General features: G+C 35.8%; 2 protein-coding genes across 2 annotated transcripts in view; both read right to left on the bottom strand.

Moving 5' to 3' along the window:
- LOC126732601 (dehydration-responsive element-binding protein 1A-like) overlaps positions 1-15,603 on the bottom strand; it is a 28,427-nt gene extending 12,824 nt beyond the window's left edge. The window contains exon 1 of the mRNA XM_050435546.1: positions 15,356-15,603. Within this exon, the coding sequence (XP_050291503.1) occupies positions 15,356-15,427 (72 nt within the window). The 5' untranslated portion in view covers positions 15,428-15,603. The remainder of the gene's footprint in view (positions 1-15,355) is intronic.
- Positions 11,831-14,219, bottom strand: LOC126732598 (dehydration-responsive element-binding protein 1B-like). The gene has a single exon (XM_050435544.1). It carries the CDS (start codon positions 12,797-12,799, stop codon positions 12,077-12,079), a length of 723 nt encoding a protein of 240 aa, XP_050291501.1. The 5' UTR covers positions 12,800-14,219; the 3' UTR covers positions 11,831-12,076.
- Positions 15,604-16,277: the final 674 nt, after the last annotated feature.

The raw sequence follows: 16,277 nt of genomic DNA, 5'->3' as shown, positions 1-16,277 counted from the left end.
AATAGCAATTTTAGGAATTTTTTTAAACTTGATTATTATAAAATTTAAACTATACAAAATCTAATAAAAAGAAAACTTCATATATTTGACAACAAAAAAAAACACGCAAACACATAAAATTTTACAATTATCTTTATGAGTTTTCATATTTTGAAATTGTTGCATGATAGTCTAATTATCAATGCTACAAGCTATATTTATTTCCATATTTTAGTTTGATAAAAATTTTCTTGGGCTTTTCCATTTTGTTTATAAGTGCTCAATATATTGTTAAGGGGACCTAAGTCTAAAGACAAAATTTGGCTACAAACTTAGTTGTAGCCTTTTATTAAACTTTCCTTTTTGTTTGTAAGTGCCTAATATATTGCTAACAGGACCTAAGTCTAAAGACAAAATTTGACTACAAACTTTGTTGTAGCCTAAAATTACAACTCTTACTAAACAAATTAAGATGAGGAAGAAGGCCAAAATGTCACAATAGCACTGTTTACTGAAATATATATCAATCTACCACTGTTTCAAAAATATGTAGGGATGTACCACTTTTTGGGTACTCGAGTAAAAACTCAAGTTTATGGAACTCGAGTTACACGGCAAACTTGAGTTTCACAAACTCAAGTTTTAAAAATGTGATAAATCCCTATATATTTTCAAAACAGTAGTAGATTGATATATGTTTCGGTAAACAATCGTATTTGGCCATTTTGGCCTAAGGAAGAATGTATATCCCGGCATCCCGCCATGCAGTATATTGAAGTAAGGTAGAAGCAAATTGACTCCATAACATCCCATTAAAGCTCCCAAAATGTGAGCCTCATGAACCCTACTGTTTGTAACACCAGGAAGCCCAGTCCACCCAAGAGTTCTTGGCAAACCAAGATGACAGCCTTTTTGTCGATTTCAACCTTTTGCTTTCCACCTCTTCCAACTCCTTTACCCTTGGGTCATTTGGATTGGCTCCAGGCATAGGAAATTAGGAATAAGAGTTTGGATGAATTTGGCTACCTGTAATCAAAGAATTTTGAAACATTTAGGTAAAACATGGCTCATCCTATGTTACTAGATGAAACTTGGGCTTGGTCTTTGGTAGTCCACCTGTTGATAAATTCATATAGGAAAAAACAGGGAAACAAGAAAAACTCATGAGGCAGTGTTTGTTTCGAGTGAAAACATATATGAAAAATAGTTTACACCTGACAGGGTGTTTGGGTGGAACGGAATATAGAGGGGGTGGGAGTGTAAATTGCTTTAGAGAGAGAGAGAGAGAGAGAGAGAGAGAGAGAGAGAGAGAGAGAGAGAGAGAGGCTTTAGCCAAGATACTGTCCAGCATATTTTTCAGATTATACACATTTTCTGATAACCATTTTACATGCAAACCAAACACCCAATCATTTTTCGGCGTATATTTCATAACACACCCAAAACTAAAAATATTTTCACTTGAAAAAAATTTTACATTCAGAAAACACTTTACATTGAGCCAAATACAGCCTGAAACATAAACTATTAAAGCTCAAAATAAAAATCAAGAAGCATTTGAAATTTGATCTTGTTGTGGAACGGAATATAGAGGGGGTGGGAGTGTAAATTGTTTTAGAGAGAGAGAGAGAGAGAGAGAGAGAGAGGCTCTAGCCAAGATACTGTCCAGCGTATTTTTCAGCTTATACACATTTTCTGATAACCATTTTACATGCAAACCAAACACCCAATCATTTTTCGGCGTATTTTTCATAACACAACCAAACAACTAAAAATATTTTCACTTGAAAAAAATTTTACATTCGGAAAACACTTTACATTGAGCCAAATACAGCCTGAAACATAAACTATTAAATCTCAAAATAAAAATCAAGAAGCATTTGAAATTTGATCTTGTTGTGTCAGAAAAACTAGCTATATTAAAAATTTGGAATGTCTAGATCTTGCGTTGGACTTGAGCACTTGGGGTCTTTGGAATTAATTAAAAAGAAACTAAAATTATATTTAAAAAATTGAAGAAAGAAATAAGAAAGTATGAAAATCTTATTCTAAGCCAATGAAAAATTTATGTCGAGGTAAAAATGGTTAGCCATAAAAAGCCCCACAATGTCTTAACTGGCTAGGTAATGACCTGAAACAATTAAAAACTCAATTCAACAATGAAAAATTCATGCCTGTGTAAAAAAAGGTAAATACATAAGAAGTGCCACAATGTGTTTACTGGTTCTAGGCAATGACTTGAAACAATCAACCTCTATTGACTCTAGCAACAAACATTAATTATCTACATCAGTCCCAATCTCACCATAAAAAACCTATGAAGCATACCCAATTTTCATCCCATCTCTCCCAACCTAGTTAAAGGGATAAAATAGAGAAACACACATACAAATATTTATTGAACCAACCCAATGCCTGGTGGTGACTAGTGTACCCTAAAAACCTTCATTCTTTCCTCTTCCTTCTTCTTCTTCTTCTTCTTCTTCTTCTTCTTCTTCTTCTTCTTCTCTCTCTCTCTCTCTCTCTCTCTCTCAAATAATTTTTCAGCCCCTAAATTAAATATTTACCAAAAACTAAATCCCAATATCTCTTTGCAATTCACTCCTCTCCCTTCCCAAAATTCACCACCTTAGTCAAATTACAATACCTAAATTAATTATTCTTCTTTCCCACCCCACTTTTCTCACATTTTTCCATGTTATATTTATGTTGGGTATGTTTTAAAAATTATTGGGTATGTTTAAAACTTAAGCTTATAAACTTTCTTTCGAAAGTTCAAGCCCAAGCTCTAAAGTTTTCCTAGAGCATGTAATTGGGTTGCTCGGCAGTGGTGGGCTTGCTTGCAAGTTTAGGTGTGGATTTGCTGGATCATGGATGTTACTATATTGGTTGGTTTATTTTAGAGGAAAAAATAGAAATGGAGTGGAAAAGAGAGAAATGATAAATAAATTAATAGAGTTTGAAAAATAAGAAATGGGATATTGGTGAGTTATAAAATGGAGTGGTAAAATAGATAAAGTAGCTTTTAAAAGTATAAAATGGGTATTATATTTAGATACTTGAATGTGAATGCTTTTACACGTTTTAAATTTGGCGTAACTAACAACACAGTTTCAATTTCCTGTCGCAAAGAAAACGCAAAAAAATAATCATAAAAAAAATATCGGTCCTCAACATTCCCAAAATTAAAAAAACAAAAACCAAAAAACAAATCTCTTATTCCTTTCAAGACCATCAATATTATAAATTTTCCTTTGTAGTACTAACTACGCATAGGACTACTAAGGTGAAATGATGGGATGTATTCCGATGAAATGCTATTGGATTACTCCTATATATTAAGTATTAATACTTTTACCTTTGATAATTTTGAATATAAATGTTATAAATATATTTTTATTTGATTTATTTAGTTAATTTTTTCTAATACTATAGCATAAATTATAATTAAAACAGTTATTAGTTGAATATGTTTGATTTCTTAAAAAATATATAATTTATATATGTATATTTATAATTTTTCATAAATTTATATCATATGGTGTCTGTATATGTTACAATATGTTACAACAAACAATACATAAAAATGAAGAAAAAAAATATCCACATTTTAACAATTATCGATATCATGATGCATTAGACCCAAGACTATCATGTTTGACATATTCGACAGTAATAACAGAGGCTGATAAGTGAGATTGATCGAGGTGGATGTAGAAGTTGAAGGCAAGGTTGTGGAGGTTGAAGGCACAGTAGTAGAAGTTGAAACTGAAGTAGTTTCTGCCATTGATGCTGGGATCGATTGCTGCTCTAATACCATGAAAAGAATCAAACTAAGCTTGAAAAGACTATAACAATGGTGTTCACACAGTGAGAAGCAAGAAAATTTGAGAGAGTTCAGAGAGAGAGATGAGGAAAGAAGAGAGAATTCTGGAAGAATGTTCACAATAACTATTCATTACACTTGATGTACAATATATATATATTACAAGGAAATCAATAACTGCTCAACTGAGATCCCGTAAATCTCGGGATTGATCCGTAAAGAGTGGAGGAAAATCAAGAAAGGATTAATTGTCATAACTACCTAATGACCTCTTCTAAGAAACAATTAATCAAAGAAGAGCAAAGATGACAGCGTTCACTAAATACAATTACATCACTGTTTTTAAATAGAATGACACCGTTCTTCTTTAGATATAAGAAGGTTGTGCTAGCCGTTGAAGCTGTGGTTTGTGACATTACTCTGAACACCTTTTGATTGATTTCTGTTAAGATCTATCAATGTCTTTATCTGCATCTTCATCTTCTTCTACCAGTACTCCATTTGGAGAAGACACTTTTGAGTCCTTTTCACTTGCCAAGTGGTGATAATCCAGGGCTTGTCTTGGTTGCTCTACCTTTAACTGAAGATAATTATAATACTTGGAGTAGATCGGTGATTGTTGCTTTAAATGCAAAGAAAAAAAGTAGGATTTATAGATGGATCTGTTAAAAGGGAAAAACTCTAGAAGCTACGTTGATTAAAATGAATGGGTTGATTAATTTACTACCTAAGGCTGTGCCTTACATACACATTACAGTGAAAGTAGAAGAGAAAACTAATTCCAACTAACTCTTAACAAACTATTTTCCTAATCAATCAGTAATTAACAACTGTAAACTACTTAATCACTCTCACGTGCAATCACTTAAGTACAACGACCGTTTCCTTTTAGCCTCCCTTTCTTCTTCTTCTCATATACTCTGTGTCGTTTTGCCCTGTTTCTTCAGTGCTGCAATTCCTTTTTTGTTGTTTCTCCTTGACTGAGTTGTTTTCCTTTGTACTTTCACTCTGGACTGAAATCTCAACAGGATCTATCACAGAGCCTAAAGATTCCTTACATCCAACCTATAGTTCATGGAAGAATTGCAATAACATGGTTTTTATGTGGCAAAAGGTACAAATTAGAATTATGGTTCTCAAGCTAGCTGCAGCCAACAATGTTTCCACAGCTATTGAGGTACAGTATCAGCAGCTCTTGGCATTGCTGAATTCACTGGCAGTTTTTAGAGCATTCAGTTTTTAGTTCTCAAAAGGTAAAGGTAGATACAATTCATGTTACAACTCATGATTGGATAATTGATATTGGGGTACCTGATCACATGGTCTATTCAACCAAGTTCCTCACCACTATTGCTTCCATTACACATGTCACTGTGAAATTACCAAATGGGGGGAATCAGTGATGGTGACTCATATAGGCACAGTGCGGTTCACTGCTGATTTAACACTAGAAAATGTGTCATGTGTTCCTTATTTCACGTTCAACCTCATCTCCATTAGCAAATTAACCCAAAAACCTCATTGATGTTGCATTTTCGTTTCCACCTTTTGCTTCATATAGGAATTGTTGCGATAGAGGATGATTGGACTGGGTGAAAAACTTGGAGGACTGTACATCTTTCAAAACTCTTCCCATATAGCTGTTCCAAGGAATATTCTTACTCTTTTGTATATGTTTCAATCTCAGGGCAGGACAAATGAAACAGTGGAATATGAGATGGATCTTGTAGATTCTGCATTGAAATCTCTCAGGTCACTTTCAAATGAAAGATGGAAAAGGTACATGGAATCAATCTTAAAAAAAAAAAAAAAAAATCCTCTTCATTTGTTTTTTGGATCAACTTTTGTTTGTGTATGAGTGACTCAATAGTTTCAGGTATTGCTGTTGAGTAAACTTATTTATAAGCATCTACTGAACTGAATTTGTATTATCTCTGATCAAGATATGCCTAACTATTACAGTAGATTCTTGATTTTAAGCCTTTTAAATAGGTACAACTAAAACGTTAAACCTGAAAAGACAATGTACTGCTTTTCCATTGGTTCTATAGCATTAAGAGTAGTTTTTATTAGTAAGATTATGCAATGATCTTCTAGAATCCTAGAATAGAAGGGCTATATCCTGAAAATGAGAAGGCTTAATGGTGACTTTGAGGCCGCTTTACTGCCAGGCACAGAAAGATCATATTGTAGGGAATTTAACCAAAAATTCTCAACCTGTGAGAAACAAAACAAATAGAGAAAACACACGCCAAAGAAAATAATCACACGCACAAGACAATATTTACGCGGTTCGGCAATTTGCCTACGTCCACGGAGTTGCAGGGATTTCACTATTATCAGGGAAAATACAATAGTGCACAAGAACACTCTCAAGAAACCCAAATCCCAATTACACCCTAGCACTCTCTCACATAAAAAATAAGAATAGAAGCTGACTGCCTCTCTTTTCTCTATTTTCTCTCATGCGGCTTGCTCACTAGGTTAATTGGAATTTTTCTTGAATCTCTCACGGCTACACTACAAATATAATATATATATATATATATATATATATATATATATATATATATATGTCAAAGTCGGCTGCTTTTGGAATTGCTATTCCTTGTGAAATTCGGTCAAAAGGGACCGACTTAAAGTGGACGTGGGCTTGTGGCAATTCAAGCCACACATGGCCCACTTCAACAAATCTCCACCTTGGCTTGAATTGATCAAGCTACACAAGCAAACTCCTCCATCAGCTCCACCTTAGCCCTTAAGGGCTCACAAGCTGCAAACATCAGCCACAATACCTCCATAACACAATCCCTCATCCCTGCAACTCATCCTCCTGTCCTCAAGCTAGAAGACCAATTGAAGCTACGCACAGCTTCAACTTCTCAATAGTGACACCCTTAGTCAACATGTCTGCCGGGTTCTTAGATCCACAAATCTTCTCAAGTATTACCAGTTTATCTTCAACAAGGTAACGGATAAAGTGGTATTTTGTCTGTATGTGCTTCGACTTTGAATGAAAAGCCGAATTCTTGGCAAGAAAGATTGCACTCTGACTGTCACTGTGTAGAATGCCCATCTCCTGCTTCTTACCCAATTCTTCTAAGAAACTATGTAGCCAAATCATCTCCTTTCCAACTTCAGTTGCTGCAACATACTCAGCTTCTGTATTAGACAAAGTAACAATCTTCTGTAGATTTGAAGCCCATGATATAGCTGTACCACCCAGAGTAAAAACAAACCCAGTAGTACTCTTTCTACTATCAATATCACCAGCAAAATCAGCATCTACATAACCTTGCAGTTTCAAACTTGCACCTGTGAAGCAAAGACATGTATCTGATGAACCCTTCAGATATCTCAGAATCCACTTGACTGCCTCCCAATGCTGCTTTTCAAGCCTACTCATGAATCTGCTCACAACTCCCACTGCATGTGCAATGTCTGGCCTTGTACACACCATAGCATACATCAAGCTGCTAATAGCTGAGGCATAGGGCACCTTGCTCATGTGGTCCCTTTCTTCTTCTGTCTTCGGTGATTGTTCTTTGCTTAGTTTGAAATGACTACCCAAGGGTGTGCTCACTGGTTTAGCTTCATTCATGTTGAACCTGCTGAGAACTTTCTTCACATACTCTGACTGTGAAAGCTTCAATGTACCATTAGCCTTGTCTCTAATGATTCTCATACCAAGGATTTGCTTTGCAACTCCCAAATCCTTCATTGCAAACTGTTTGGACAATTGCTTATTCAGATTATTAATCTCCTCAATGCTAGACCCTGCAATAAGCATATCATCCACATACAACAGTAATATGATGTAAGAATTGTCAAAAACCTTAACATAGTAACAGTGATCAGCTTCACATCTCTTGAACCCAATTATATGCATGAAACTGTCAAATTTCTTGTACCACTGTCTTGGAGCTTGTTTTAGGCCATACAAGCTCTTTTTCAGTTTGCAGACTAGATTCTCTTGTCCTTGAGCAATGAACCCTTCTGGCTGAATCATGTAAAGGTCTTCCTCTAAGTCACCATGAAGGAATGCTGTCTTCACATCTAACTGCTCAAGATGTAAGTTTTCTGCAGCCACCATTCCCAGTACTAGTCTGATTGTTGACATCTTCACAACTGGAGAAAATATCTCTGTGTAGTCAATGCCTTCCTTCTGCTGGAACCCTTTAACAACTAATCTGGCCTTGTAATGTTTGCTACCATCATGCTCATTCTTTATTCTATATACCCACTTGTTGTGCAAAGCCTTCTTTCCTATTGGCAATTCAGTCAGTTCCCATGTCTGATTCCCCAACAAGGAATCCATCTCATCCTTCATGGCTAACTCCCACTTGCTTGAATTCTCATCTTGCAAGGTTTCATTATAACACTCTAGCTCACCACCATCAGTCAATAGGAGATAATTTAGAGTGGGTGAATAACGCTGTGGAGGTCTAATGTTTCTGGAAGATCTGCGAACTTCAGCTACAGGTGTACTCAGATCTACTTGTGAATTTACATTCTCCTTATCTTCTTCACCCCTTTTCTGGACAGTACCTTCAGTCAATTCATCTAAGTTGACAAACTCAGATTTCTTTTGATCTATCCCTGTAATATTTGACACTACAGTTGACCTGTCCTTGTACATAACATGTTCATTAAATATCACATTTTTACTTCTGATGATTTTCCTGTTTTGTTCATCCCAAAACCTATAGCCAAATTTCTCATCACCATAGCCAATGAAAAAACATATTTTAGACTTTGCATCAAGTTTACTACGAGCATCAGAATCAATATGAACATAAGAAACACAACCAAAAACTTTTAAGTGTGAAAACTTTACCTCTTTACCGCTCCAAACCTCCTCAGGAAGTCTGAACTCCATAGGAACTGAAGGTCCTCGGTTTATAAGGTAAGCTGCAGTGCTAACAGCATCAGCCCAAAAAGTTTTTGGTAGTCCAGCATGCAACCTCATACTCCTAGCATGCTCATTGAGAGTTCTATTCATGCGCTCAGCCACACCATTCTGCTGTGGTGTCCCAAGAATGGTCTTCTCCATCCTAATTCCCTGTGCAGCACAATACTCAATGAACCCTCTATCTATGTACTCTCCTCCATTATCTGACCTCAAACATTTTACTTTTAAACCTGTTTCTGTCTCAACTATGGCCTTCCACTTCTTAAATGTTTCAAATACATCAGATTTATTTTTCAGAAAATAAACTCATACCTTTCTACTTGAGTCATCAATAAAAGTGATATAGTACCTTGAACCTCCAAGGGATGCAACCGGAGAAGGCCCCCACAAATCAGTGTGTACTAACTCCAATTTTTCAGCCTTCGGTGTCCTACCAGTTTTCAAGAAGCTCACCTTTTTCTGCTTTCCTAAGATGCAACTTTCACACATGTCAAAATCAATGGACTTCAATTCTAGTAGTTTTCCTTTTGACAGCAGCATCTTCATCCCTTTCTCACTCATGTGACCAAGTCTGCGGTGCCATAGGCTTGTATCAGTACTTGCATCAGCAACTGCAATTGTGTCTCTTGGACTTGAGGTCATGTACAGAGTACTAGTTTTCTTTCCACGAGCCAATACCCTAGCTCCCTTTGTAACCTTCCAAGTACCACCAACAAATAGTATTGCATGCCCTTCATCATCAAGTTGTCCAACAGAAATCAGATTCCTCCTTAGGTCAGGAATATGTCGAACCTTCTCCAGTAACCAAACAGACCCATTAGGCAACAATATCCGAACATCTCCCATACCCATAACATCCAAGGCTGAACCATCAGCCAAATACACCTTACCAAAATCACCTGCAACATAATTCTGTATGATTTCTCGGTGTGGAGTGGTATGAAACGAAGCTCCTGAATCTAAAACCCAATCATCAAGTGGACTGTCTACTGTAAGAAGTAATGCATCCTGTACCTCTTCTGTTACAGCATTAGCAGAATCATCTTCATTCTTCTTCTTAGGACTTTTGCATTGATTCCTAAAGTGACCTGTTTTCCCACAATTCCAGCATTGTACTTGTTGGCCTGATCTAGATTTACTTCTGTTCCGATTAGAATTTCTGGATTTTGATCTGCCCCGATTTGAATTTCTGTTATTACCTCTGCCTCTTGTCTCAAGATTTAGGGCAGAACCAGATCTTGAGGATTCACCTGCATCTCTTCTGCGAATCTCCTCAACCAGAATTAAATCTCGTATATCATTGTACTTGAGTTTTTCCTTTCCTGTAGAATTGCTTACTGTCATCCTCATTGCCTCCCAACTGTTTGGCAAAGAAGCCAAAACGATCAGTGCACGGATCTCATCATCAAAGTCAATTTCTACAGACGACAATTGATTTGTGATAGCGTTAAATTCATTCAGATGTTGTGCTACTGATGCATTCTCTACCATCTTCAGATTGAACAGTTTCTTCATCAAGTGCACCTTATTGTTTGCTGACGGCTTTTCATACATACCAGACAAAGCCTTCATCAGATCTGCTGTGGTCTTCTCCTTTACAATATTGTGTGCAACAGACCTAGACAGAGTTAACCTGATAACTCCTAGTACCTGTCTGTCAAGAAGAGCCCATTCCTCAGCCTTCATAGCCTCAGGTTTTGTCCCCAAAAGAGGCAGATGCAATTTCCTCCCATAGAGATAATCTTCAATCTGCATCCTCCAATATGCGAAGTCTGTGCCATCAAACTTTTCTATTCCAGACGCCTTTCCTGCTTCCTCTGTCATTGCTCTCACTCAAACCTAACCCTAGGCTCTGATACCAGTTGTAGGGAATTTAACCAAAAATTCCCAACCTGTGAGAAACAAAACAAATAGAGAAAACACACGCCAAATAAAATAATCACACGCACAAGACAATATTTACGTGGTTCGGCAATTTGACTACGTCCACGGAGTTGCAAGGATTTCACTATTATCAGGAAAAATACAATAGTGCACAAGAACACTCTCAAGAAACCCAAATCCCAATTACACCCTAGCACTCTCTCACATAAAAAATAAGAATAGAAGCTGACTGCCTCTCTTTTCTCTATTTTCTCTCATGCGGCTTGCTCACTAGGTTAATTGGAATTTTTCTTGAATCTCTCACGGCTACACTACAAATATAATATATATAAATATATATATATATGTCAAAGTCGGCTGCTTTTGGAATTGTTATTCCTTGTGAAATTCGGTCAAAAGGGACCGACTTAAAGTGGACGTGGGCTTGTGGCAATTCAAGCCACACATGGCCCACTTCAACACATATCAGCTTCAATTGTTCCAATTCGATTCTAAAATATTTCAGTACTTTTATTCTTATACGCGGCATTGTATGTTGCAGCCTGTTGATGGTTAAATTTTTTTATTTTTCAGGCAACATGATAGGCTGTCCAAGGTAGTGAGTGCTTTTGGCTACCAAAAAAAGGTTCCTGATCACATTCATCAAGAGAATGTCGCGAAGCTAGCCTCCCTCATGCAGGAGATTTTGTCTTTTAAAGAAGCAAGCCAGCATATTGAAGCTCAAGCCAACAAACACGATTAACTGTATTATTTGCTGGTATTCTTGGTCTCTGCAACCTCAGAGTGCATCTAGTCAATTAAAAGAAGAAATTATCTGGACCAAAAGACTCTAATTTTGAACATTTGATACCAGCCTTGTTGCCATATTAAATATGTCATTATTTTTAATGTTTTTTTTTTTAAATAAAATCTTTATTAGTCAGGAAGAATGATGTTGAACGAAACAACAGAGATTACAAACTCCAGGCTTCGAGTTTTTCCTTTTACTTTATTCTTTCAGGCTTTTGTTTTGACAAACTTTTGTTCTCTTTCCATTTATTATAACAATAATCTATAATTCTCTCCCTCTCTCTCAACGAATTGGGTGCTCCGTGGCCTTCTTCTGCTGATTCACTTCCTTCTTCAGCTGAAACTTGTATGCAAGACAAAAATGGTTGGCTAATTTTTTTTTTTTTTTTTTTTTTTTCGTTCTTAGAAATTTGGATGAAATTTATTTAAAAAAAAAAAAATGAAAATAAGACGTTGAACAACTTTCTTTCATAGATTGATGTAAATGCCCCAAATGGGTAGATTAAATATTGAAGTACAAACTTATTTTGCAAAAATGTCCATTATACCATACATAATGGAAAATGGAATATAATTCTTTTGTTCAATATGGCTTCGCAATCATTCTATATGCTAAATTAAGCTGCTTCTTTTTTATGAGAAGGTGCTGAATTAAGCTCAATACTATTAAGCTTAATTCAGTTCAATCAAATTGAGTAACTCCATAAGGACATGTCAGTATCAGTTCCCATGTCATCTCCATCATAACAATGAGGTGGAGGCAACAACATCCCCTCTGCCAAATTTGCCAACAACCCCGGCATGCCAAAAACCGCCTCCTCATCCATAAAAAATACACCTTCCTCCTCCATCTCCACCGCTACTTCTGTAGCAGCCACTGCTGCGGCTGCCACAACCACAGCTGCCGCCTCTGCACTTTCAAACTTCCATCTCGATTCATCCCCAAAAACTCTATCCAACTCCGCGGGCCGAAATGCCTCAGCCGCCTCTGCAGCCGCCCTCTGAATATCCTTTGACGCTGCCGATGCTGGAACTGGAAGCCGCCACGCCGAGTCGGCAAAATTTAGACACCCGGACTTGCCGCGGAGAGCGATAGCTGCCACATCATGTGCACGCGCCGCCATTTCTGCTGTGGGAAAAGTCCCAAGCCAAATCCTCGACTTCTTATTTGGTTCACGCATTTCACAAACCCATTTCCACGGGTCCTTCCTCCTCACTCCACGATACACTGGGTGTCTTGTCTCCTTAAACTTCTTTCTGCCATCTCGTTTTTTAGGATTCTGGGAAGCCAACATGACCTCCTCGTCTGACAAGTTCACAATGCGATCGCTGCCACTCTCAAACTCCCAGGAACAAATATCAGACAACATTAGATATTGTGGATCAGAGTAATGTCTTAAAACATCCATGTATGTCTAAAACAAAGCTAAATCTCAAAATGGACTTAATTTATAGGAGTGAAATACACTAGAAAAAAACTCTTTGTTTCTCAGTCAGTCGTGTTGCAGACTGCAGTAGATATAACAAGTAAGCAAAGAGTGGCGTATGTGTTTGTTGAAGGAGTATCTAAGAAGAGTGAGAGTTGGGACATATATATAGACGATAGGATTATACAGAGCGTTAAAGGAAGGAATCCGGAGAGTGGTGTTAAGTTGACAGGCTGTGAAGTACTGTTCCCACTGTTTCGACAATTTGAAATGAAAGATTATTTTGTGACCGATGGTGATTGGTGACCACAAAAACTCACCCAATTTTGATCATAACTCACGGCATGGCAACATGTGAGTGGTGGGTCTTACAACTCATCATAGGAAGAATTATAGCAAAAGTTTGTGTAAATTTTTGACAAAAAGTTAGTACCGTAACTTTTGCCACAACTTTCTCAAATGACAAGTCATAGTAGTAGAATAAAAATGATTGATCCATAATTTTATCACTTACGACTTGTTACATGAGCAAATTGTAACAAAAGTCATAATTCTACGCGCAAATATTTGGGGCCTGCCATTTTCTCAATGGGATATTTTTTGCAGGTGTGTTTTTTCCTTTTTTTCCAGTACAGGTGTTTTGTGTGAAAGTAGAATGTGTGGTCTGTGATTATCAAAAAAAGAAGGAAAGAATGTGCGGTGTGTGTCTCTACTCTCTAATGAATATTTGTTTGTATATATGTGTACAAATTCAGCGTGATTGAAGTCTTTTCTAAATGTCGCCGCCGATGATGCATACTTAATATATTATCAATTTGGTGCAAATTATGTTTTAGTCATTTACCTTGTTTGTCAAAATGATTCCTAATATTTCAAATGTATCTATTTAATGATTTTAATCTTTGACATTTTGGTATTATGTCAAAATAATCTTTAAATTAAGTGATAAATGAAAAAAAACAAATGGCATGACTAACAAAGATATTAAAGTATTTAATTTTATGCCACCTAAACACCCATCTAGGCTACCACACGTGTTTAGTTTAAAAAATAAAATATTTGAAATTAGTTGGATTTTTGAGCCAAGTGGATTGACTGGAAAAAAATGAGAAATACTATATCCATAACATTTATACAACACATTTACAACATATTTGCTGGTGGTTTCAAATTAGAACTAGTAACAAGTTACCATATATGATTGGTTGCAAAAGTAGTATAAAAATGTGGTAAACATAGCTCTTTTCATCAAAAGATGGTCTATTTGCCCATTTTATAATGTCTAATTTCATATTCTTTATTATTTTTTTTTACTTGAATCAAGTTACTTTTTTTTAAATTAATGTAATAATAGTTTTCTTTTAAACTTGATTAAATTATTTCAAACAAAGACATATCTTTATCTATATATAAATTTCTTCATTTGTATTTTTATATGTATTTTTTAACTTGTTTTTAATAACAACTTATTACCATTAGAAATTGTCAATAACAATTTTATATAAAAAAATCAGTATAATAATATTTTAGTTTTAGCTACAAAATAAATTGCAATATTTTCAATTTTATGATCACAATTTATTCTTTTTCTTTCTTTTTTTTTCCCCTCTGTTCAAGTCTTAATTTTGCTCTTCAATAACTAATATCTCGTTAGTAGGAGAAAAAAATGATGAAAATATTCTTGAAAAGTAGTACAATAGATTCACAAATGGCTTTTTAAACGTAAGGAAAAATTGAAAGAACAAGACGTACAATTACTGCCTTTCCTCTTTCACAAATTTTTTTACCGTTTTACATTTTAACTTTTAACATATTTTACTTTTTTTTAATATTTATTATTCAATGGTTGAGATTAAATTTTTTTTTTTTTTCAAATTTCAATATCAACCATTAAAAGCAATTGCATACAATGCAATACCTATTGCACTTGATCTCAATCCGAATAAAACTAACATGGCTCATTGAAACAAAAAACAAATGGACATACACATTGTTTAGAAAATTTCTATTAATAAATGCTAGTATTGAAAATTTCCTATAGCGTGTTTGCTAATTGGTTGATTTGGGTTTAGGTTTGAAAAGTGGGATTTTGCTAACAACCCTAGCATGCCGAAAACCATCTCCTCATCTATAAAAAACATACCTTCCTCTACCATCTCCACTAATATTGTTGCTACTGCCACCAAAAACCTCAATCCAACTTCGCCTGCCGAAATGCCTTGGCCAACTCTACTACCGCCCTCTGGATATCCTTCGCCGTCGTTGGAGCCAGAATTAGAAGCCGCCACACCAAGTCAGCAAAATTTAGACACCCAAACTAGCCGCAAAACACAATCGTTGCCATATCATGTGCACGCGCTACCATTTTTGCGGTGGGGAAAGTCCCAAGCCAACTCCTCGACTTCTTATTTGGCTCACGTATTTCACAAACCCATTTCTATGGATTATTCCTCCTCACTCCACGATACACTAGTATATTGTTTCTTTGAACTTCTTTCTCCCATCTCGTTTCTTAGGATTCTGAGAAGCTAACATGACCTCCTTGTCTAACAAGTTCAACATACGGGCACTACCACTCTCAAACTCCGTGGAACAAATATCAAACCCCATCTACCCCATTAGATGTACTGTGGATTTGAGAAATGTCTTAAAACATCCATGTATTTCTAAAACAAAGCTAAATCTCAAAAGGGTCTTATTTTATAGTAATGGAATACACTAAAAAAGACACTATTTGTTTCTCACTTAGTTGTGTTGCAGTAGATATAAGTAAGCAATGGGTGGTGTTTATTGGAATAACTAAGAAGAGTGAGAGTTGGGACATATATATAGACATTAGGATTATACAAAACGTTCTGGAAGGAACACGGAGATGAAAGATATTTTGTGATATTATGTTGACAGGACAACTTGGAAAGAAAGATATTTTGTGAGCAATGTAGACCACAAAAAACTTAAAGTAATTTTGGCCATCACTCACCTGGGAAGTTATAAGTGGTGGGTTCATATGGTTAGTTGACATGTGGTTAGTTGCTGCAATAATTCATAATTTGTTTAAATTTGTGTGACATACCATTTTTTGAATGGGATATTTGTAGTATGTGAGTTTTTCCCTTTTTTAAGCCAAGTGGAGATTTTGTCCAGTTTAGGATTTTTATGTGAAAGTAATATGTGTGGTTTGTGGCGTGTCTCTACGCTCTAATGAATAGGTTGTATATATGTGTGAAATTCAGCGTCAAGGAAGTCTTTTCTAAATGTTGCCTCATACTTTTTTTTTTTTTTGACAAGTGGTGATGCATACTTAAGATATTATCAATTTGGGGCCAATTATATTTTTGTTGTTTGCCTTATATGTCAAAATGATTTTTAATGTTTCAAACGTGTCCATTTATTTAATATTATAATTTTTAATATTTTGATATTGTGTCAAAATAGTTTCTACATTTTTTTCCTAAATTAC

This window comes from Quercus robur, chromosome 6, assembly GCF_932294415.1.
Source record: "Quercus robur chromosome 6, dhQueRobu3.1, whole genome shotgun sequence".
Taxonomy (NCBI): domain Eukaryota; kingdom Viridiplantae; phylum Streptophyta; class Magnoliopsida; order Fagales; family Fagaceae; genus Quercus; species Quercus robur.
This window is presented reverse-complemented; position numbering and strand designations above follow the sequence as displayed.

Excerpts from the sequence above, each read along its gene's own strand:
- LOC126732598 (XM_050435544.1), bottom strand. The coding sequence starts at position 12,799 with ATGGATGTTTTAAGACATTACTCTGATCCACAATATCTAATGTTGTCT.